The sequence below is a fragment of the Pogoniulus pusillus genome, chromosome 2 (genome assembly GCF_015220805.1).
Source record: "Pogoniulus pusillus isolate bPogPus1 chromosome 2, bPogPus1.pri, whole genome shotgun sequence".
In the NCBI taxonomy this organism is placed as follows: Eukaryota; Metazoa; Chordata; class Aves; order Piciformes; family Lybiidae; genus Pogoniulus; species Pogoniulus pusillus.
The window spans coordinates 12,953,862-12,977,673 of NC_087265.1; the positions used below are offsets into that span (position 1 = coordinate 12,953,862).

The 23,812-nt window shown below is 46.2% G+C and overlaps 1 protein-coding gene and 1 long non-coding RNA gene across 2 annotated transcripts in view; one reads left to right on the top strand and one right to left on the bottom strand.

Annotated features, from left to right (window-relative positions):
- The window catches only part of LOC135182490 (TGF-beta receptor type-2-like), a 34,977-nt gene extending 16,903 nt beyond the window's left edge, over window positions 1-18,074 (bottom strand). The window contains exon 1 of the mRNA XM_064156635.1: window positions 17,875-18,074. Within this exon, the coding sequence (XP_064012705.1) occupies window positions 17,875-17,926 (52 nt within the window). The 5' untranslated portion in view covers window positions 17,927-18,074. The remainder of the gene's footprint in view (window positions 1-17,874) is intronic.
- LOC135187625 (uncharacterized) lies at window positions 1,628-9,771 on the top strand. Its single transcript, XR_010307392.1, has 3 exons — window positions 1,628-1,782; window positions 9,305-9,388; window positions 9,511-9,771. It is a non-coding gene; the product is annotated as an uncharacterized LOC135187625 (long non-coding RNA).
- Window positions 18,075-23,812: the final 5,738 nt, after the last annotated feature.

Below are 23,812 nucleotides of genomic sequence, written 5' to 3' on the forward strand. Positions count from 1 at the left end.
TGGGTGCTCTCAGCTACCCATGCTTCCCCAAGCTGCCTGGCAGTGCTGGGTGCTCTCAGCTATAGCCATGTTTCCCCAAGCTGCCTGGCAGTGCTGGGTGCTCTCAGCTACCCATGCTTCCCCAAGCTGCCTGGCAGTGCTGAGTGCTCTCAGCTACCCATGCTTCCCCAAGCTGCCTGGCAGTGCTGGCTGCTCTCGGCTATAGCCATGCTTCCCCAAGCTGCCTGGCAGTGCTGGGTGCCCTCAGTTTTGGGCTCTCCAGTTTAAGAGGGACAGGGATCTGCTGGAGAGGGTCCAGCGGAGGGCTAGAAGGATGATTAGGAGGCTGGAGGGCATGACTTGTGAGGAGAGGTTGAGGGACCTGGGACTTTTTAGTTTGGAGAAAAGAAGACTTAGAAGGGATCTGATCAATGTTTATAAGTATCTGAAGACTGGCCAGGAAGGGGGGGACAGGCTCTGCTCACTTGCTCCCTGTGAGAGGACAAGGAGCAACAGGTGTAAGCTGCAGCACAAGACGTTCTGCCTCAACACAAGGGGGAACTTCTTTGTTGTAAGGGTCAAAGACCACTGGAACAGGCTCCCCAGGGAGGTTGTGGGGTCTCCTTCTCTGGAGCCTTTCAAGGCCTGTCTGGATGTGTTCCTCTGTGATCTGTGTTAGATAGCATTGTCCTGCTCTGGATAGGGGGGTTGAACTCGATGATCTCCTTGAGTGCCTTCCAAACTCTGATATCCTGTGATCTGCAACCTGTCCGTGGACAATGGCTGAGCCTGGATTCCTTTCCTTTTTAACACATATACACACACACACACACACACACATATAGAGAGAGAATCCAAACAGCAGAAAGAGATTTAATTTCTGTGCTTTCTGAATCCAGGGTGTGCAACCTCCTCTAACAGCATCCTACTTCCGTGGCTGGCAGAGACCTCTCCCTCCATGCAATAGCCATAAAAGCTGCTGGAAGGCTCCCATGCAGAAAGGAACCATTTACAAGTTCCTGTGGCCTTGCATGCAGGGCCAAGGTTAATGGCAGAGGTAAATCTGGCTGCAGAAGAAATATTTGTTGCATCTGAAGCCTGAAAGGATGAAATTTTAGTTAAAGGGCCCATGTGAGGCTTAGAATGTGGCTCAGCAGGGATCATACCAAGCAAGGCAGTGGGGAACCTGGGAGTAGAATGGAAGAGGATGTGGCCCACAATCGCCCAGCATCCCATCCTGTCCATGGAAATGCTATGGCCTTGCTGAGGCACCCAGAGATCCTGTGGATGACCTCAGCAGAACCAACCTCACAGCTATCCAAGGGTTAGCTACTGAAACTGAGACTTCAGCTGGCATTTAAAACACCTGAAGCAGGCCTGAGCAACCCTTGCTTTCGTGCTTCGTTCTGCCTACAAAACTCTGCCCAGGTACAACTTAATTTCTGCCAAAACCTGTCATCTTAGAGATAAGCTCAGCATTTGTGTGGGACTCTCAGTCTGCAGCAACAGCCCTTGTGCCCTGTAAGCTCCATTGGCGTCACTAAGTGGGAACAGAAAATTGAAGGTAAATTGATTTCTGGCCCTAAACCCCTCCCCTCCAGGGCTGTGCTCTGGTGGTGTCACTGCCGTATTTCTCCTTTCAGCTCAAGCCCCTCGTGCCCTGGCTCCTGCTGTGCTCACATCATGCTCAGGCAGCATCACTGGCTCAGCACCATCATCCCACGGTTATCTGGGGGCCCTGCAGAGGAGAAGCAAGTGGACAAATCCTGGTTGCAGACACTGCTGATGCAGAAAAGCAATAAGGTTTGTTATTCGTGTCTTTGTACCCACCAGGTGTATTGTTTGCTTATTTATATCAAGGGTTTGCTTGAGGTCTCAGAGCAAAACGTCAGCTCCAGCAGTTTCACAGTGGTGCGTGTGGTAGGGATTTTGACTTGGCAGCCTTTTGCAGTGTAGAGCAGAGAAGCCAGGCCAGATGAAAGAGTTAAATATGGAAACAAGATCCAGAAATATAGTGGTAACTGGACAAAATTCTTCAGAGACAAATTGTTCTAAACTAGCTCAGGCTGCAAGTCTGTTATCTGCTCTACAAGAAAGGTCAGAGCAGGAATATCTCTTCTTTTCTCCTCTCCTAGGAAGCTAAAAAGAAGAGCACAAAGCCCACTGTGAGTTTTTGAGGACTTGGTGTCCTTGAACCATTAGCTGGTAGGTACAATGTTAACTGCCACATCACTCATCTTGGCCCTGATTAGACCCAGATGAACACTTTCAATATTAATACTCGGATGATTTAATAAAGCTGCACGAGCAGGAAAAGTAACAATACACTTCCATAAAGGGCTTCCAGATGTTGCCAAGGCAAATGCTAAACATCAAAATACAAACTTCAAAAAAACAGGATGAGAAAAAAAAAAAAAGCAAAAAGCTGGATAAGCAAAACTTGGAACAAACTATAAACTAATTAAATGCGGGTCATGTTTTCCAAAAATAAATTGAAGCCATAAGGATGTGATGTGAGCCAATAAACAGTGCAGTTAGTCAAAGTTATTGTGGAACAACAGTTGGAAAGATGGTTTGAAGTCACCAATAGGTGGGCTTACAGTGAGCTTGGCTTCCTATCAATAGGGAGGCTTGTTCTCTTGTGCACGAGAGCGGGATCAAGTCTTCTGCTATCTGTAACTGTAGAACTCAGGGAGGCTACTGAGAGAATATGAGATGATTTTCAAATAGAGGAATAAAGGAAAAAGAACTATGCCAAAATTTCCTGAGTCCCTCCTGCAAGAGCAGCAGGATTGATCCCACCGCTTGAGGACACTGGGATATTTTTTCATGCATGCTGAGGCAGCCCTCCAGCCTCTCGCTGCCTACAGGGCATCCACGCTCACTGCTTGGCCACCTGCAAGGTCCAGTGCAGCATCACTGCCATAGTCAATAACCTGTTCTCTTCCTCCGTAGAAAATTTACCCAAAACAGCTCTCCAAGAGCATTTCATACCCCTTCACTGCAGCCACAGAAGCAGTCAGCTCCCAAGAGATGAGCTTTTTGCTCATTTACCAGATGTTCAGCTGCCAATGGTGACCACAGCTGTAAGAACCCAGCAGGATAAAAATGGCTCTCATTAGCTCATCTCTACCAATGCAGCTCCAGGAGAGCAGGTGGGTCATGCACCACCTAACTTTGACTACAGCTTTCTGCTTGCTGCAGTCCCTAAGGTGGGTGGACCAGTAAGGAGCAAGCCTGGGGTGCATGGAGCTGGAGGTGTGGTGCATTCAGCACAGGGAAGGAGAAAACACTTTGCAGCTGAAGCAAAGACCTGTGCAGGCAATGCTTTTCTATTTTGCTGTGGGGCTGAATGAGTTTTAGTCCTTGAATAATTTCTCTGACATGCTGTTTTGTGACAATAAAACACCAGATGGACGTAAGGAAAGGTGATTGGTGTGAGATGCTAAGGCACTTGCATATCCCCAGCTCTCTCCATCCTGAGGTGGAAGGAGGGCCATGGCCACATAGGACCTCCATTAAAGGACCTTCAGATTATGCTCCATCTTTTAGGAGCAAATTGCCCTTAAATGGCTTTTATATTTCAAGGACAGAGAAAATGAATGATTTTTAGATCATAAATGCTCTAGAGTGGGGTCTGTGTCCTCTCTTCTATGCATCTTTAAGCTCCCTGGGAGGGGGCTGCTGCTAACTCAGCAGTTGCAGAGGGCTTCCCAGCTTGCCATTAGCGCAGTTGTTCTGGGAGCTGTCTGCATCGTCTTTCCACACAGGTCAGTCAGGCTGTAATCCCCAGGCTTTGCACTTGGGGAGACTAAGGCCTGAGAGCTTAGCTGCCATGCTCTACAGCTTTCTTTAATCAGCTGGATTGGGGAGCATCTCTATGTCAACCCTCCAGCCACATCACTCCTTGAAAGCCCCAGAAAGGTGCCCTAATGGAAACCTGACCTGTGCTGAGACCTGCTTTCCCACCTGGGTGAGCTGGGGCTCAGCAGTGATTCCTTCATCCCCCAGCAAATTCAGGATTAGGCTTTGCCTTGGGTGTTCATCCACAGCTAATGACATGACTACAAAATAACACAGCCTCTCATAAAACTTAGCAAAACAAACAAATTCCTTCTCTGTTATATACAGTACTTGGCTTTAAGATTAAAACAACAGCAGCGCTGATGGGCTCTGCTCGCTTGCTGACCCATGTGAGAACACCAAGACCTTGATGTTCTCCATTGGCAGGTTACTTCTGAGCTGCCTCCTCCATGAAGCAACCACCACTGCCATGGATGGGCTGTCAGGATAATCCCCATGTCACTGATTTCCAGGAGATCCTATGCGAGTCCCTATTACCACTGTCCAGCATGGCCCATGTAATAGAGATCCCTTTATTCCCTCAGCTTCAGCTTGAGCTAGACCTATCTGTTGGAACATGCCTGGTCCTGCTGTGGCATTCTTTGGTGCTGCAGGATCTCTCTGGAGCTAGACCTTAAGGTGATGTACTTTTATTTTGGACATAGTTCAGCTTCCTCCATCACAGTTCTGTTCCCTAATGGTGGGCTCTCATGCTACTTTCAGCTGTTGAATCAAAGACATTTTTAGTATCAAGCTGCTCTTCTCCATCCACGTGTTTTATAAATGCCATATCTTCATCTTAGCAGGAGAGACAGAGCAGACCAAATGGAGCCAAAAAAATCTTATTATAATCTTATTATTCCACCTTTTGCCCCTGCAAGGCACAAGCCCCCAGCTCTCCCAGAAAACCCAGCAGTGCTTTGGCTGCACTCAGTTCAGAGCACCAGGCGCTGCCCTCAGGTATGTGGTCCCATGTTGTCCTGCATAATAAATACTGTACTTGGCAGAGTCCAGTATGGAGCAAGGAGTGAGCCAGTAAGGTTTCCTGGTGAATAGAAAAGGATTGATTTTGATTGTGTTAGACATCAGCGCTTCTCAGTGCCAGAAAGACATGCAGTACGTATTTCTGGTTTGCTTGGACCTTCTTCAAACAGGCTGGTAACTGACTTATTCCACCACTTATTTTTCCTTTGTGAAAATATCCCTTTAAATTAAGTGTTTAGCAAATACTGCTTAGTCCTATTACAAAGTAAATTGGGTATGGATCGTACCAGCAGACTTCTCCGATCTCTTTCAGATGCTTAAATTACATCATGATCTGACTTCACCCCGGGGAGAGATGAGCTCTGCAGAATATTGCCCATACTTCTGCTTTGGCAGAACTGTCTCATTTCTCTGGTACCTTTTGCAAGTTGTCTGTGCCTCAGAGTAATGACTCTGCTTTTGAAGCATTTTGCACAGAGATGCCCCCAACCTTTGTTGGTCATGCTCCAACAAAACAAGCATTGTCTGGCAGGGACCAGTGAGGCAATGCCTGACACTTGGAGAGGAGGATCTGACTAGAGCAGTCTGCCTTTGATTTTGGTCAGTGTTCTGCGGGTAAGGACAGGAGAAGTGTGACTGACCCCTCACTCCTCTGTCTTCTCTTGTGGACATTTGTCTTCCCTCATCCACTGCAACAACCTATTTTGCTTAAGCTCAAAGCACTGAAAACACGGATGCTTCTCTCTGCCTGGAGCAGGACGCTTCCCCTCCAGGTTTCCTACCCCAGAGTTCACTTGCTGTCCCCCCAAAACTTTTCCTGCTGAGGCAACCCATGCTTCATGTCTTTGTATCCTTGTTTGAGCCCCGGAGGCTGGGGTGCCGGGGCAGGATCTGGCCAGTGCCCAGGGCCGGGGCGGGCTGGCAGGGAGCCGGCATGCTGCCGCAGGACGGGCGGCTGGGCTGCTGGGGACGCCTGCAACGGGAGGGCGCACGGGCAATTATCTGCCATATTGTGCTCTCGCTGGTGTTTAAAAACAACAACAGCTCAACTGACTCATAGATCCTACGGCCTCTGAGTCATTTTTTATTTCTGGATTTCACTGCTCTGCCCTTTGCAATGAAAGGAGTTTCATACGGGCGCGCACTCACACACATCAAGTTCACATTTGTTTTTCCCCTATAAAAACAAAACGATTTCCATACCATTAATGAAACAGAAATGATTTGCCTACACGTACCCTGGCTTTTATTTTCCATTGTATAAACTCTGCAGATGAAATAATGATGGTTGTAAAGTAAACCTCGCTTCCCCCCACCCCCCTTTCCTTTCCCTTTCCAGGCAGCCTCTTTTCGAAATAGCAATAGGGAGTCACTTACAGACTTGGCTTGTGCTGAGCCTGTAGTAATTAACCCCTTCAGCTCTCCTTTTCCTCTCTTGGTATTTAACTATAGCGTGGGTGAAGGCGGCAGCAGGTCTCTCCTGGGACTAGAAACAAAGCACGCAGTGAAATGTGGGAAAGGAGGAGGGGAGCAGCGGAGTGTGCTTGGGACGATGCACGACCGGGCTGGACAGCTTTCCTGGGAGAGCTGGCACCGGCCCTGCAGAGCCAGAAATGCCTGCTTTTTTGGGGTGCAAGTCAGCACCATTGTTTTGTGTTTAGTCTGGCAGCCCTATCCTGGGTCGTCTGCCTTCCTTCTCCCTCCCCATGGACCACCAGTGCTGACTTCTCAGCAGAATGTCCCCTCTCCTCCACACTGCCACTGCAGAAATAATCTGCGGTAACTAATGGAATCGCCAAGTCTTGCTCTTTCTGTTTACAGGGTCATTATGTTTTTATTAAGTACTCGGAGGAAAATTGATAGGGCGAAGTAATACCTTATACGAGCAGCTGATACGGCTGATCTGGGCGCACGGGCATGTGCCTGCTTTGCCCTGCAGGACAGGGTGGGCTGCCCCTTCTGCAGAAGCAGGGGTTGTACTTGGCAATATCCATCCCCTTATCATAGCACACTATCTGCCCAGGCAGTCGGTCTGTCTTCAAGGCTTCTAACCATGCCACGAGCATTTTTTCTTAGTCACATCTATCGTGCAGCAACACAACCCTGCACCACCCTCCCCCCCGCCAGCATCAGTTCAGATGCTTGGCCCGGGTCGGGTAGTGACACTGGCTGAGATACTGTTACTCTTCCCAGACTGGGTGATGTGTTTTACATTATTTCTCTTGGATTTATTAAGCATTATGTAACTGGCTAACCAATCCCGCATGCAATGCAATCGTGGCTGACTTCATGTCAGTGGAAAGTAAACAAACAAAGAAAATGTTCTGAAGTGGCTGAACTGAAATTCATTTCCACATGCTAAGCAATTTCTGGAGGATCTTCCCCATCCCCACACAGCTACTTTGCATCGGAGCTCTCACGAAAGCCATCAGAAAAGAGTTATCAAAAAATTGCCTGTTGTACCAGACAACCAAATCCTGTTTGTTCCCTGCATTAAATTACTTAAGACACAGTTTATTTAATTCCTTTTAACCATCTTTGTGGATTTCTCTTGCTCCTTGAAACATGCTGTGCTTGCATATTGTTTGTCTTTTAGCTGGAGAACTCTTCAAAGTTTAGCATGGAAGTTTAAAAAACAAAACGAGAGCCAGTTCAGCATTCTTCTTTCTGGTGCTATGGACAGCATCCTTCTGATTAATACCAGTTTGGACTGAGATGTTGAGCTGAGGGACATGGAACAGATAGAACACAGACTCAGTGGTTCTGCACCATTTTGTTTGCTTCTCTCAGTGTCTGGCAGTATTGTATTTCTGAATCTATTTCAACAATGCACTTAACCTTCACCAAAACATCAGCAAAGTTGGTGGCTGGGGAACACCTGTTTGCATGTTTGCCTTATTTTTCAGCGAGCCCCTAAGGCACCCAAGCACCTGCTTCACCTGGCCCCATAGCGAAGCCCAGGCTAAACTGAACTGCCGAATTAGGCTTGGCTGGGCTGATGGATTAGGTAAGAGCTTTTGCCACTACTTGAGTGCAATTTGAATATAAAGACAGCATCATTGTCTTGGAGCAGATGATGGGTTGTGAAGAGGCAGGGTCCTAGCCCTGAAGGTGATGCTGATGGACAAATTCACAGTTCCATGTGAGTGTCACCATTGCACCTAACCTTGTGGCAACTGACTAGATGAGTAAAGTTGTCCTAAACCCAGGAGAGAGCCTACCATTTGCCTGCCATTCTGGAGGACTGCATATTCCCTTGGGAGATGTGCAGGGATACTCCACATCCTTCACTGAAAAGGTGGCCAAAGGGAATATTGAAGGTTAATACAGGAGTCACTCAATTCAGCAACTTAACACATGGCTTTTTAATATCCTGAGTGCCAGGTATGTGCTGGCTGGGGTGGGTTGCTGTGTAATTATGGCTGGTATCTCCAGAGCTATTACCATGCTGGGAAAAACTGCCCTTCCAGACCAAAGCAGTTGTGAGTTTGCCCAGTAATAACTGTACTTATCCCAGTATTCAGCAGCTGCTGGTTAAGTGCTGGGTTATGAAAGTCAAGCGGGTGCAGCTGTGATACATACCAAAGACTGCAGCCATCCTGTGTCTGAAGGTGCAGTAATTCCCCTTCATTGCACCTACTGCCCCTATTCCCCTGCGGTTTCTTTTGCTGTCCTTCCCACCCATGCATGATGCTGGAGAGAGCAAGCCAAGCAAACAGTACAGCCTGAACAAGAAGTTTGGGGTCTGAGAGGGAAAAGACCCCCATAACCAGGAGTCTGCACAAGTCAAAACCAGATATACACCTGGCCCTATCTGGTTACCTCCACCAGCAACACACCACAGCCCCACCAAGGCAACTCCCACCAGCCCAGATGATGTGCAAGTGGAATGTGGCATTTCTCTATGTTGGGTGGAAAGCAGAGCAATTTATTCAAAGTCTAAGGAGAAGGAAAACTGCTGAATACAATGCTCATAAGCAATTTTAGCAGCTCTGCCAACAACTCTGCTTATCTGGGACTTTGCAGAGTAAAGCAATGCATTAGCATATGTCATGGCATGGTGTGCATAGGCTGTGGCAGTTTGCAGAGAGCTAAACTTGCATGTCTTCCATTGAAAGTGCCTTCTGATGATTACAGATTCACATGTTGTGTTTTCAGAGGGCTCTGAGATTTCAGCCCTTCTAAGAGCATTTTGCAGTATCAGGGTTCTGACTAGATCCTGGTCTTAAAAATGAGTCCCTTCTTCCCACCTCCCATGCTGCTTGGGAGGAGTAGTGATAGCCTGGCCACCCATGGGTGGTTTGAGCTCATCTTGTCTCAAACTGCTGCAGAAATTGCTAACAATTTAGCAGCACTGCAGGTTTAGCAGATAAACTACAGAAGGTTAAGAGTCAACAAACTCCACAATGCTGTTGCCATTGGTACTCTTATTTCTTTGGATTTGCCAACAGTCTATCCTTCATCCTACTAAAGTGCAGCTTTTGCATCTCATTCTCAGGAAGATGCAGCTGAGGTGAATTGCCCTCTCAACACAGAAGAAGCAGCAACACTAAACCTAACAGCAAAAGCAAGCGAGCTGCTGGTGAGTTGCTGACATTGCTTTGTCTTAACTACTACAAATCAAGAAGAACTACTGCACAGTGGCCTTCTTTACCACTGTTATCATTTGATACTCTGAAATGCAGCTATGTGTATATTTTTCAGGTTCTATAGGAATCCTGCATCTCCATGAACAGATGGAACTGACATTTCAAGATATCATTCAAACAGGTAAACATATCAGAAACATTATCTGGGTCGCATTTAGGCAACAGGGTTTGCTCTGTTTTAAGTGCAAATGCTCTGCTGATGATTTAGATGAACTTCCTGAGGAGTGTTTGAAATTCCTGGCACACATTCGATTTGCCATCTGCTAGAAGGACTTTGGTGAACTCGCAGAGACATCACACTGGAGGTGCTCTTCATCCCTAGGATAGGCTTTTCACAATTGTCCACTTTGTATTTTGTTGTGTTTGTGTTGTTTTGATTCCTGAGAAGTGGAGCTTGCAAGAGACTGTACTGCTGAGGCTGAGATGTTCCATTAATTCTTGGTCAGTTTGCTGTCATTGAGTTCTTCCAGCACTGTTTGTTCCTTATGTCTGCTAAAGTTATTACGCAGAGTTGAGTTTTGACCTCATTTAGACTGGATTTAACAGTAATTAAGTAATTTGTGCTGTCAGAGGGAACTTGAACATGAGACTAGCCTGTATTATGGACAGTAAAGCTTTCTTGCTTATCTTCAAGTGCTCCATATTTTGTGCATAGAGAGATGGTGTGTTCTTCTCTTTTCTTTCTGTCTTGATCTCTTAATATCTTTTAAGGAGCTTACGTTGTGATCTACCAGAAAGTTCTGTCTAACTGGGTTGAATTCAGCTTGAATACTTTCCATTTTTCTAAACCAGAATAAAACTATGGAAGGAGGGAGCAGGGTTTTGAAAAGGAATTTTTGCAGAAATGGAACAAGGAGTCCTGTTGACAATGCCTAAAGTGCTTTCTCTCCATGCATGAAAACAATGGGAACTTGCGTGTGTGTGCGGTGCCTTTCAAGAGATCTCTCTTGCACAAGAGAGTTCCCACAGGTCCAGCCCAGGGCAGAACTGCAGCACAGCTCCAGAGAGCCTCAGCAGCTGGCAGGCACAGGGTGTAAAGGACAAAATTGCTCCACCAGCACGGAGGAACAAAGAGGGCAACGTTCTCTGTTCACCGTCTCCCACTCCGAGATCTCATTGTTTTGCACTAGCACATTACAACTTTCAACTTAGTATCCTGCCCCAAGATACCTCCTGAAAGATGTCATAGTCTGATGTTGCTGAGTTTCTGAGCCACAAAAAGCTGCCTCCTGAGCCACAGCCTGCCACAGAGGTAATCGCCCTGGCAAAGCATGAAAGAAAAGCTTGACCATTTGTGATGCTACTTTACAGACAGAAATACACAAAATACAGAAAACCAGAGTAAATGTGTGCTAAGGAGGTCTCACCCCTAAGCAAAGGCTCTACTGGGAATGTCTGTGACCACTTTCTATCACCACAGAGTGCCTTTTGACATATTAAAGACATGGCAGGAACTGAGCTCCCAGGGGATCCATTGGTCTTATTTCTGTTGATGCCTGTACCCTGAGCCTATTTGAAGAAGGATGATTCACTCAAATGCTCATTGCTTATGGCTCTGGGTGCTGCTTTCCATTGTAAGAAGAAGGGTCTTGTTTGCTATCATGAACTGGTTTGGGCTAAATCTAGCATGGAAAAAATGCTTTGCACAGCAAGATGGTGGCTGATTCAGTTTCTTTCATGCTGGATGCTGATGTTCAGAATCTCCCAGGCAGGAAGTTTTATCAAGCAACATCAGACAGATGGTACTTGTCATGTCCCAGCTGTGCTGACTGGTGACCTGCTCTATCAAGCACTTCTCAGGGGACACAGGCATTCATTCTGCAAGGATCCACCTGAAAACAGCAATGAATCCTGTCAAAGACATATCTGTACCAGTATTAACTGTAAAGGCCCTAGAAGCGCTTGTAGTCATGGCACACCCAAGGGAAGGGATCTGAGTTCCTGATTTAGCAAGAAAAGAGAGGAAGAAATTCCAGTGCCAGACACAATATGAAATCACACCGGCAGTATCATCTTTATGATGGGGTGTATGGCACCCCAAGGCAATGCAGGACACAGTCAAGTCTTCTGGTTTGGAATGGCTGAAGTGAGGAAGGACCAATATCAAAACCTCAGGGTTTTGTATTGTTGATCTAAGGAAAAGGTGCAGCAACCAGTAGACCAGGAACTTTAGCAGATGTCTCTAGGCCTCCCAGAAGCAAAGGTGTAAGAAAAGGTGGTGTTCCCAGAGAGAGCATCTTGAACAGTGGTGCTGGGGAAACTAAAAAGATCAGGAGATGCTCAGATACTGGGGAAAGAAGTTGCTTTATTTATGACAAGATCACATCACTTGGTGTCACCTCAGATGACTGATTCAGGGCTCAGCCCTACCTGGACTCCAGACCAGGGCAATAAGCCAGCCCTGTTGCTGACTGCCACTCTTGTGCTGGTTCCAGTTACTAGCACCAGCTCATTAACACTGCTTTGCATGCAGGGCATGTAGTAAGGTATGATGGTCTTGGAGATACAGACACAGACACTGCAGCTCCCAGGCATGGTTAGAGGACTTGCCATCATATGCTACAAGGTGAGGAGAACAGCTTTTTGCAGGCTGAGTGAAGGTAGGCAAGTATTTCCTTCAGACATCATCAGTGCTCATCTGGAGCTAGAGTGGGAGCTGCTGGAGATGGATTTTGCTGAACTTCTGCCTACCCAGAAGAGCTGGAATTTTGGACCTGAAGAAGAATAAATTGCATGGAGCTAAAGGAGCATCTCCATCCACAGAGTAACATGGTGGAAGTTCTTGCTGCAGGCAGAGTATATCCAGTACAATGCTGCTTCACCACTTCCAGAGTCACAGCCAAGTTGTGGGTCAAACTGGAGTGCAGGACTCTGCACAGCAATCCAGCAGCTGCCACTACCTGAGCTGCTCATCAGCTCCCCGATGCAGCTTGCTTCTACAGATAGCTCTAAATCACACACAGGAAATGCTGGAAATAACTTCTATTTTCCTTCTTCTTGATTGGTTGTTTTGCTTTGTTTTGAATTCAAATTTATTTTAATCTTAAATGCAGGTGTAAATAATCCTGTCTAGTCAAGAGTAACACTTAAGTTAAGGTATATCCTTGGAGCTCCTAGACTCCATGCAGGTAGTAGCCCTCTGGCCAGTGCAAACTGACAAGTCATGGTGTACAGCTGGAAACATTAATTGCCCCAATACTGGGATGCATTTGCTGTAGTATAAATCAGCTGGCATCTGCCAGGCGTGTTCCTGGCTTACCAGTGGGAAGCCAATCACTGCAGTGCAACAGCTCCATGAAAGGGTAAGTCCTGGAGCAGTGTAACTGGTGGAACCACAGGCTGCAGAGGGGACTGCTTGATAAGCAGGCTGCCTCTTCTTCTAAAAGCTTGACAGCTACCAGCAGCTGGCAGGAGAGCTTCAGTCCTACACAGGCTCTAAAATAATGATGAACTGACAAACAAGAAATGTCTCTGATGGACATTACAGATCCTTTCTGCAAGCAGAATCACAACAGTTGTCCCTGAATCCAGGGATGTACATGCAAGCAGGGCTGAGACAGCTTTCAGCTACCCCTTCATTTCCCCTTAGAAGATCCCCAAGGAAATATTATCCCACAGTTGGGGTCCAGCACGGAGATAATGTAGCTGTAATCCGCAGGTTTGATAAGGCAGGCAGCCATCAGTGGTGTTATCTCCCCTCTACACAGAGGCCCCTTCCAGTGCGAGGCTTTCTCTTGGCACACGGTGCTAAACGCTGGATGTGAAAAGAGCAAAGTGTGTGGGAGCTGCTGATTTTGTCTCCTTGGTAGGACTGGTTTTTTTTAATAAAAAGATCAGATGTTGTGCTTCCTTCAAAACATGACAAGCCATGGGAGAGTTCATTAGTTTATGGCAAGTTGCAGCACGGCGGAGCCCGGCTGAAAGCAAATGTTATTGCAAAGAGGGGAGAGGAAAGTAACGTCCTGAGGAAATAAACTCAACGGAGCAAAACACAGAACAACACAAAGCTGTGCAGGACAGGCAGTAGAGCTGAATACTTTTTCAGAATAAAACACCTCAGTCACCTGTTTTTAATGCCAGTGTTTGCTTTCTGCATATTCAGTGAGTATGTGGGATACATCTGTTCAGGACTCCATCTCTAATGGGAGTAACAAATACCGTGATTGCAGCTGGCTGAACTTTTTTTACTACTGGTACACAAAAATGTCTTTGTGACCATCATGAAATAGTGACACCACCAGTAAAAATCAGGGTTTATTGTGTTGGGGTTTTTTTTTTGTTTGTTTTTTGGGTTTTTTTGGGGTGTGTGTTGGAGTTTGTTTTGCTTTGCTATGTTTTTCAAAATGCTGTAGATTAATTTCAAGTTCTGTCAAATTATGCTTAAAAAAATTATTTTCCTCCAGAAAGTCCCCCACTAAAATACATCTTTAATGATGAGCAACTCTCTCAAGTCTGAGCAAACCTGGAGATGCAAGGGGAGAGGAAATGCCTGCTTTCAGAAATCTGGCACAGCTGTACACTGCCAGCTTTCTTAGCCTTCAATTAGTCCAACTTCCACCAAGGGCTGAAACTGTAGTTTCAGGTTTGGAGAAGAGTGAATTCAAAATAATCCATCACTCTTCCTTGCTGAGTCTCATGCTACTTGTGACACTGCAGAGAACTCCAGTTTTGCACTGTCAGGATTTTTCTCATGTTTATCCTCTTTATTTCCTAACTGGAGAATTTGTTGCAACTTTATCTTAGCCTCATGGTAGGATGCAGCAGTTTCCCTTTCAGGCAGAGGGATGCTTCTCCTGCTGCCAGCCCAGCTATGCCCAGCTATGTCAGCGTGGGGATCTTGCTGCCTTTTGGTTTGTTTGGAGGATGATTATTTATTCCTTGGTCTTTTGGCTGTCTTAAAACAACACCAAAGATAAATATGGTGCTACTTGAACAACCCTGCAGCTATGTATCCCATGGGGAGGAGGTCAGCATCTACCTCCATGTGTCGCATAGGCCAGGAGAAGTGGTCTGCTCTGCTGCAGCAGCTCAGCCTTGGACCTGCAAAACCTCGTTCTGCAAATGTATGTATTTGCCTGTGAAACAGAAGGTGATTCTTCATCTTTCCTCATCCTCTCACCAGCTCAAGTTTCATCTCATGTTAGTGAATTGTTTGTATGTTGGGGTTCAATCCCAATAGCTCCAATGCCTGAGGAGCAGGCTGGCATTTTGGTGGCAGTGTGACTCCTGTCTTTAACTCTGGTGACCTTAGAAATAAGAGGCTGACTTCTTGAACAAGTGGCCTGAGGAGCCTGGGATAGGTCAAAGATTTCTTGAGCAGATCAAAAGGCAGTGATGTTTTTCTGACAGCCCCAGAGCTCCCTGTCATGATTTATGAACTACATACGCTCTATATATTTAGCTGAAGAGGCTCACTGGGGGAACAGAGGCTGATTTGTGTGAGTAGGGATGAGCATGTGGCCTCAGAGAGCCACCAGCTACCAAGGGATGCCACTCTGAAAACACTATCTGCAGAAACTTCAAAGTGTCTTGAGGAACTGTTGCAAAGGGAGCCCAGGAGACTCACAGCAAAATTTGCCAGGGTATTCTAGGTATTCTATGAATTTTAGCAGGCCAGCATTTTAATGAAGCAGCAAGTTACAGGGAAGCAGACCCAAATCTGCTGAGAGCTTTGGACTCAGAGCAGCAGACCTGCAACTCTCCCTTATTCCACAAATTCTCTTTCTCTTTCTTTGAAGCTTCAGCATATCCCATCGGGTACAGCTCTCTCTTGGTAGGTGCTGTGTGTCCTGGCTGATTTCTCTTTTAGAGAATGGATGCCCAAAGGCACTCTGCTGGCATCCTGGGAATCTTCACACTCTGAGAGCTGTCGTCACACTAGTGACACTTAGCTCATGTTCTTGAGGTTGTCTTGACAGCTCAGAGAGTTACATTGCTTTTTCTCTTGTCTCCTCTCCGTGAGATGAGATTTTGCTCAGCATACTTCATGGCCTGACCTGAGCCCTATTCCTGACAGACAGAGCACAAGGCAGACTTCCCTGATTTTTGATGTAAAACAGAGCAGGAAAACTCCTAATTATTAACTTGAAGGCCAGAGTGTTTCCATGTGCACAATACAGTAATCCAAATATCAAGCCTGTAGCTTCTGGACAGGTTATAGTATAACCAGCAGATAGTCTTGCAGTCATGAAGGATTTGAGCAACAAAAATCCACCACATCCTGAGCCTGAGTAATTACCTGATGGAACAACTTCACTGTGTTGTGCTCTAACACAAAACCACTTGGATTCAGCTTCCAGTGTGGACATTTCTTCCTTTATTTTTTCCTGTCCTGTAGAATGGAAGCCCTCTGCAAGAAAGCACCTCTCTGGGACCTAGCTATAAATGATTACTAGTTCACCTCCCAGACTTCTCCTGGCTAAACTAAAGACACTATAAAGCCTTTACTCCTCCAGTGAAGACAATTTTGCCAACCTTTGTATCTTTTTTTAAAATTATTTTTTCATGCTGGGCCAAGTAAATCCAGAACTGCTTTGGTGTGAACTTAGAGGAAGGGTGGCAAAGTCCCTAAAGACGCTGAGCTGCAGTTATTCTGGGATAACAAAGATGCAATGTAGGCTGTGCTCTCTATGGCAAGTCTTAAATCTCTGTGCTAAGAGGAGTGACTTTGCTGCTGTCACTCTTTAACAAGAGGCTGGATGAGTATTGGAAATGTGTATTTTCTGTCATTTCGAGGCATTTCCTGTTCCTTTCTCTTTTAACTGCAATGCAAAGTGGGCTCCCAGGGTACTTTAATTGTCTCAGAATGACTGTAGGCTCAATCTTAACATGATATACAAGGAAAATGGAGGTAGCCCCTGAAAACATAGATCATTGTCGAGCTGAATCAGAGAGCATGCCCTGGCTTATTTTTTTTCCCTCAGACAGAGGCATATTTTGTCATCGTATCACTCATGTAACCTTTCAGCTGAACTTAGTAATCATGATATGTTTTGGTTTGGCTTCCTTCAGATTAAACCTCTGCCTTTCAGAAAAAGGAAACCATAAGTTAAATAACTCCAAAATTAGGTATTTCTGAAGGATAATTAGTGGTTGTCTTTCTTACCAAAACCAACCCAAGGCTGTGCTTTAAATAATGCCTTGTTGTAATTTCTTTAGTTCTGCTCCAAATGTGATTAATTTAGCAGGATGTTATTGATACAGCATCCTACATTTCAAGCCATGCTTTAGAATCTTATCTACAACAACAGATACAGGTTTGTTCTCACAAGTTTCTGAAAAATCATCCAACCTTTATATCCCAAATCCCCCCATCTGCGTCTCTCCCCTTTGACAGTTGCACCAAGTCTCCTATTTGTCTACACCCAAGTTACCGACTGATGATGTGCTTTCATTCCCCGTTCCCGTAGATAGAGGGACCCACATAAAGTGGATGCAGATACAGATCCCTGCCCCCAGTCCTTTCATTTGGCTGCAAACCCACTGGAATTATAATCCTCCTACTTCATCGCTTTGAGCAAGGGGCCGTTTGCACTGAAACTTCCACAGTGAGGGCAGCGGGTCTATGTCTGTAGAACAGTTCACTGTAAAAAGTGTCACTGCCCATGCATATATAGATAAATATAGACTATATAGGGATATATGAGAGTACACACAAGCACAGGCACTGAATATACAGAAAGGCACACACACAGACTTAGGAGATGTGCATATAACACTCATCTATATACAAATCTATTCCGTTATGAAACAATCATCAAGACATAAACAAGAGAAGCTGAACCATGGATGGGCACATTTTCAAGAGCTGCTGGAGGGTTTTATCTGCAGTACTGAAGAAGTGCTATCAAAACCCAAACAGGGCACTTAGTACAAAGAAATCTTTACGTAAGTGCTGGAAAGGTTTGCTGAATAACCAGATGTTGTTGCAAAGACACTTCTCCTCCCCCTCTCCCCACTTCTTTCCTTCTTTAATAGTTCGATTAATTCTGAGCATTAACCAGGGCTGATAAAAGTTCTGAGCTGCAAACTTCACCACACCTGGACACTGTCGAAGCCAGATCGTTCTGCGGTGCACTTCAGTTGCTTTTAATCTCTCTCAATGAAATGAAAACTTCCAACAAGTAATGCTGACCTATATATATTTTTGCACTGTAAACACTGACATCTGCGAGCTGCTCCATGCAAGCACGCAGCACTTTCCACCAAGGCAATCTCGCTGCCTTTGCTGTAAGAAATCCACAGCTGATGCAGTCCTAGCAGTCTGCTCTACTAAATTCTCAGCTATTTCCAATCCTCTGGCTAATTGCTGTCAGGGGAGGAATCAAAGATTAGCTATTTTGCGGGAGAAAGGAAAAATAAACGACCTTTCGGAGTATGTTGCTGAACGTTGCCTAACCAGAAACATTTTTCTACTCACAGAAGGAGAGCAGCAGTAAGGAAAGCAGCCCCAGTTTTCTCCAGCAACCCATTTTCTGGATCCCACAAGCGACCAGAAGCCCAGCTTCACAGCGCTGCCCAATTCATCTTCCCTCGATGCAGCCAGTCTGCTGCGTTTCTGCTGTCAAGCCCGGAGCCCCGAGTTTGCGAGGCTCCCGGCCAGGCTTGCCAGGAAGGCGGATCCAGCGCTACAGCCCAGCTGTGTGTGGGGTCCGCCCAGGAACTGCAGTTTATGAACAAACTAAGCCAAACTCTCCTCTAGAAATATATACAAATATGGGAGGGGGGGGGGGGGGGGGGCTGGGGGAAGAAGCCTGGCTCTGAGAAAAAGAGTTTGCTTTTTTTTTTGACCTCCGTTTCTCTCCCCCCGGCCAGTGACAACGTGGAGCTGCTCCGTTCGGCCCAAGGATCTTTGAAGGGGACCTAATGTCCGCTGCATGCCTCTAATGAAAAAGGCATGGGTACTCCTGCATGCTTCTTTCATCCGAGTAAAGCACGGAAGGTAACGCTTCAATATGCTGAGCTGCCGTTAATTTGCCACTTTCCCCTCCTCTTTTTTGTTTTTAAACTCTATCTTTTAAGTAAGCTTTCATGGGCTATGTATATATATATATATATATTTATTTTTTTTTTTTAATTTTTTTTTTTTAAATGCAGATAACTCGAAGTTTTAGGGCAGCTTTATCAGAAGGACCACATCAATATAAGCTTAGCCTAGAGTAGCATCATAGAATCATAGAATCAACCAGGTTGGAAGAGACCCCCAAGATCATCCAGTCCAACCTATCACCCAGCCCTAGCCAGTCAACTAGACCATGGCACTAAGTGCCTCATCCAGGCTTTTCTTGAAGACCCCCAGGGACAGTGCCTCCACCACCTCCCTGGGCAGCCCATTCCAATGGGAAATCACTCTCTCTGTGAAGAACTTCTTCCTAATATCCAGCCTATACCTACCCTGGCACAACTTGAGACTGTGTCCCCTTGTTCTGTTGCTGCTTGTCTGGGAGAAGAGGCCACCCCCCACCTGGCTACAATGCCCCTTCAGGTAGTTGTAGACAGCAATTAGGTCACCCCTGAGCCTCCTCTTCTCCAGGCTAAACAGGCCCAGCTCCCTCAACCTCTCCTCATAGGATTTGTGCTCCAGGCCCCTCACCATCTTTGTTGCCCTTCTCTGGACATGTTCCAGCACCTCAACATCCTTCTTGAATTGAGGGGTCCAGAACTGAACACAGTACTCAAGGTGTGGTCTGACCAGTGCTGAGTACAGGGGAAGAATAACCTCCCTTGACCTACTGGCCACACTGTTCCTGATATAGGTGCTCTCAACCCATTAAACCAGCAGGATTTAAATATATACTTATATGTTTTCCTGAATCAGGGCCTAAAATAATAACACTGAGCATTTAAATAGCTGCTTTCTCCATAAGATTTTGAACTGCTTTATAAAAGCTTGTAAGAAATATTATCCCACTTACAAAAGGGAAACTGTGAAATGTAGCAGGAATCTGACTTGCCTTAGTTGTTAACACAATCAGTCAGTGGCAAAGGAGGAGTGGGATGCTCAAGCTCTTGCCCTATGATCTACTCCAGTCCTTCAGATTGTGTTATAAAAATGATCAGCATACTATAGTGTGGCAGAGAAAGAGGTGTTTTTATCCAGGCTTTTTATGGCCCAAACACCTGCCCTAAGGTAAGGCTGATTTTGTATAGTTCTTGACAAATATCTTGATTAATTTCTAATGCAAACTCAGCATTCTGATTCAGTAAGTCTCAGGCTCTTCATCTATCCTTTGTGCAATTCATCTTTCAGTTCATTAATCAGTATGTGGTGGACACATGGGGGGTGTGTGTATATACTTTTGTATATACGTGATCATTACCAGTGAGCATTTTGCTCTGCTGGACTTGAAGGTCCTTTCTTTGTATGAATCTTGCCCACAAATGGCACCTTCTTGCTTCATGAACTATTTTCATAAGTCATTTTGCTAGGGAGGTAAAGAACGGTATCTCTTTTTCCTTCTTTGCTGTTTAAAGAGGAGAAAATGGAAAGTGTTAGATGGAGTACGTGGAATGTGTTTCCTGTGCCGTGGCTACAGAGAGCTGCTGTGCCCAGACACAAGCCAGCTTAGCTCATTCTCCATGGAGAAATTCTGTATCATATATGTCCCTGGGGTAACAGAGCAGAAAGCTATATGAATGCCCTAAGAGAAGGTACTACCTGATATACACACAGGATGTATCTGGAAGAACAAACCCAGAAAGGCCTCTCTGACCAGGGGAGCTGACTCCTGCTCACAGCCTTGGAGAACATCGTCTTGATTCCTTGTCAAGATCACAGTATCACAGTATCATCAGGGTTGGAAGAGACCTCACAGATCATCAAGTCCAACCCTTTACCACAGAGCTCAAGGCTAGACCATGGCACCAAGTGCCACGTCCAATCCTGCCTTGAACAGCTCCAGGGACGGCGACTCCACCACCTCCCCGGGCAGCCCATTCCAGTGTCCAATGACTCTCCCAGTGAAGAACTTTCTCCTTACCTGGAGCCTAAATTTCCCCTGGCACAGCCTGAGGCTGTGTCCTCTCATTCTGGTGCTGGCCACCTGAGAGAAGAGAGCAACCTCCTCCTGGCCACAACCACCCCTCAGGTAGTTGTAGACAGCAATAAGGTCACCCCTGAGCCTCCTCTTCTCCAGGCTAACCAATCCCAGCTCCCTCAGCCTCTCCTCATAGGGCTGTGCTCAAGGCCTCTCACCAGCCTTGTTGCCCTTCTCTGGACACACTCAAGCATCTCAATGTCCCTCCTAAACTGGGGGGCCCAGAACTGGACACAGTACTCAAGGTGTGGTCTAACCAGTGCAGAGTACAGGGGCAGAATAATCTCCCTGCTCCTGCTGACCACACCATTCCTGATGCAGGCCAGGATGCCACTGGCTCTCTTGGCCACCTGGGCACACTGCTGGCTCATGTTCAGGCGGGTATCAATCAGCACCCCCAGAGCCCTCTCTGTCTGGCTGCTCTCCAGCCACTCCGACCCCAGCCTGTATCTCTGCATGGGGTTGTTGTGGCCAAAGTGCAGCACCCTGCACTTCGAGCTATTGAACCCCATCCCACTGGACTCTGCCCATCTGTCCAGGCGGTCAAGGTCCCGCTGCAGAGCCCTTCTGCCCTCCAACCCAGCCACATCTGCCCCCAGCTTGGTGTCATCTGCAAACTTGCTGATGACTGACTCCATGCCCTCATCCAGATCATCTATGAAGATGTTAAAGAGGATGGGGCCCAGCACTGATGCAACATTGCTCTCCCTCGCTTGGCTGTCTTTACACCAAACTGTAACACATCTTTTTATGTACTATATAGCATTAATTGGGAAGACATGTGCTGGCCTCAGCTAGGGATGAGCAAATGTTTAGCGTGGTGTGGAAACAGATTGTTTTCCAGTGAGTGTATTGAAGCTGGTGTGTGCCCAGTGGTTTCTTTGGGTGACCTGCCAGCTTCACGCTTTCTGAATCGGAGCCCTTCAAAATGCCCGCAGATGGCTCAGACTGCTGGTTGGATTTTCAGACATGAGCCCTTCTGTGTGTTATAAGATACACACAAAATGGATAAGGCTTATGTTAGGAATGTCACAGGTTATTCATGATCCATGGGAGCCCTCTTTAAAATCAGGAAGAATCCCCCGCTGCCTATGAAATTTGGAGAGAAATAATGTGCCCAGCAGGAGCCTGGAGGGGCTTTAAACAACGGTGGACATTGACAAAACGTGCTGTATGATTTGGAAGTGCAAGGGAAGCAAGGGATATTATTTTTGTAGTGGCAGAACCTAGCAAGGCAGCAGGAAGCCTGCACAATGTCCTTGCAGCCAGGGACCCTGAGCTGCAGGAGCTGAGTTTTGCAAAGACCCAGACAATCCCAAACAACTTCTGGGCCAAAAAGGAACCTGTAAAATGCTTTGTCCTGTCTGCAGAATAATCTTAGAGAGAGATGTGGGGCTGGGGCTCACTGAAACGAGGGGAAAGGCAGTTGCTCTCCCACGCGATGGCATCTTTACAAAGCAGTTGGGTATCTACAGGAAGTTCTGCAAGGGGAAGCTTTTGGGGAGCGATGTTTGTCCTTTGCTTCCTAAACAGCTGTACTTACTTCTCAACGGTGTTAGACCTGCCTCTTGGTAAAACATAGTGTTATGGTGGTACAGGCAAGGATTTGATTTCACAAACTGGCTGCTGGGCTCTCGGAGTGCTTTCTGCAAAGGGAGAACCTATCTGCTCAGCCTTTGCTGCATTGTACAGAGCTCGATGTACCCTCCTGTAACCTGCAGTTTTGGTCCACTGAGCTGAGGCTATTTGAACTAAACATCATCTGCAAACAAGGGAGAACGTGAGGCTTGGGAGCTTGTTTCTTTCCTAATGCTATGGTGAGAATCACCCAAAGGTTGAGCAGGGAGCCAGGCAGCACGTGCCCCACTGACCTGGGCTTTGCTCAGACCAGCAGCTCTTTTCTGGAGCCCCTGCTTGTTTCTTAGACCTTGTCCAAGGGAAAAATGTAAACTAAAAATCTACTAAAGTTACTCAGGGAAAAGTAAGAACTCTGGGGCTTAGCCTCAAGTGTCTAAACTCACATTATAGAGCTTTGCTTCCTCAAGAGAACACAGTGACCTTTCAAGTTAGACATTGGGGAGGAAAAAGAGATAAATGGTTATTTTTATTGTTGGCTTGTTTATTCCTTTTGGTGTAAATTCCCCTGCTCCTTTATTAGTGGTCTGGACAACCTCATAACTCAAGACACTCTAGAGGCTGGATTTAGGCTGAGGAACATAAGGTCTCTGCGGGTGATTTTTAAGTTGCATTGTGGGAGCACTTTCCCCAAAGTTCTCATTTAGGAGCTGGAAGATATTTACTAGAGAAATAAAATCAAACGTTAGACACCTGAAACAATATAGCCTATATTTAAACAAAGGTTTCAAACAGCCTGGATTTTTACACTGTGGGAGGCAAAGCTCTACAATCAATCAATAGATTTGAAGCTCCCAACATAGGCACTAAACATCCTCGTGCAGGGTAACATCACGATAGGCACATGCTAGACCCAGGTGAATCAAATATTTTATTCTTCCCAGGGACAAAGATCACCTCTGTGTGACACTGGCTCATAAAGGAAGAGAAGGGGAAGAAGTGAACCACTAAGCCATGCCCTGAGCAGTGCTAATGCAATGGCCAACACTTCTGAGCTCCTCTGGAGCTCCTGCATGTCTGCTAGACCCCGGATGTCACAGTGGGGACACTGGGTTTAAAATGACTGACTACCACAAAAGGTATCACAGTATCACAGTATCATCAGGGTTGGAAGAGACCTCACAGATCATCAAGTCCAACCCTTTACCACAGAGCTCAAGGCTAGACCATGGCACCAAGTGCCACGTCCAGTCCTGCCTTGAACAGCTCCAGGGACGGCGACTCCACCACCTCCCCGGGCAGCCCATTCCAGTGTCCAATGACTCTCTCAGTGAAGAACTTGTGGGGTTTGCTTCTGCAGTCAGAAGATGTTCCCTCTTGGTTGCTTGCATGTTACAGGACTGCTTTGTTCTTTTTAAAAATCTGTTGCTGTCATAGTGATGTTTGGCTTCAGGTAAGTTAGTTCCATGAGCATTTATGTTGTGAAGATTTGCTTTATACTTTGAAGCTCTATAAGGTAAATCCTGACAGGATCAGGACTTAGCTTCTATTAATGAGCCTAATCCATACTTTTAATTTATGTGCATATATTGTGTGGTTGTATTGGACTGCCCTCAGGTTGTCTTTGCAGTTAATTAAACCCCAAGAATTTCAGCATCATCACTTCTGCATCTTATAAGAACGGCCTTGGTTTCACCATGTCACTAGCAGCAGTTGCCTGAGGAAGCTGTGCATTCTGTGCTGCAG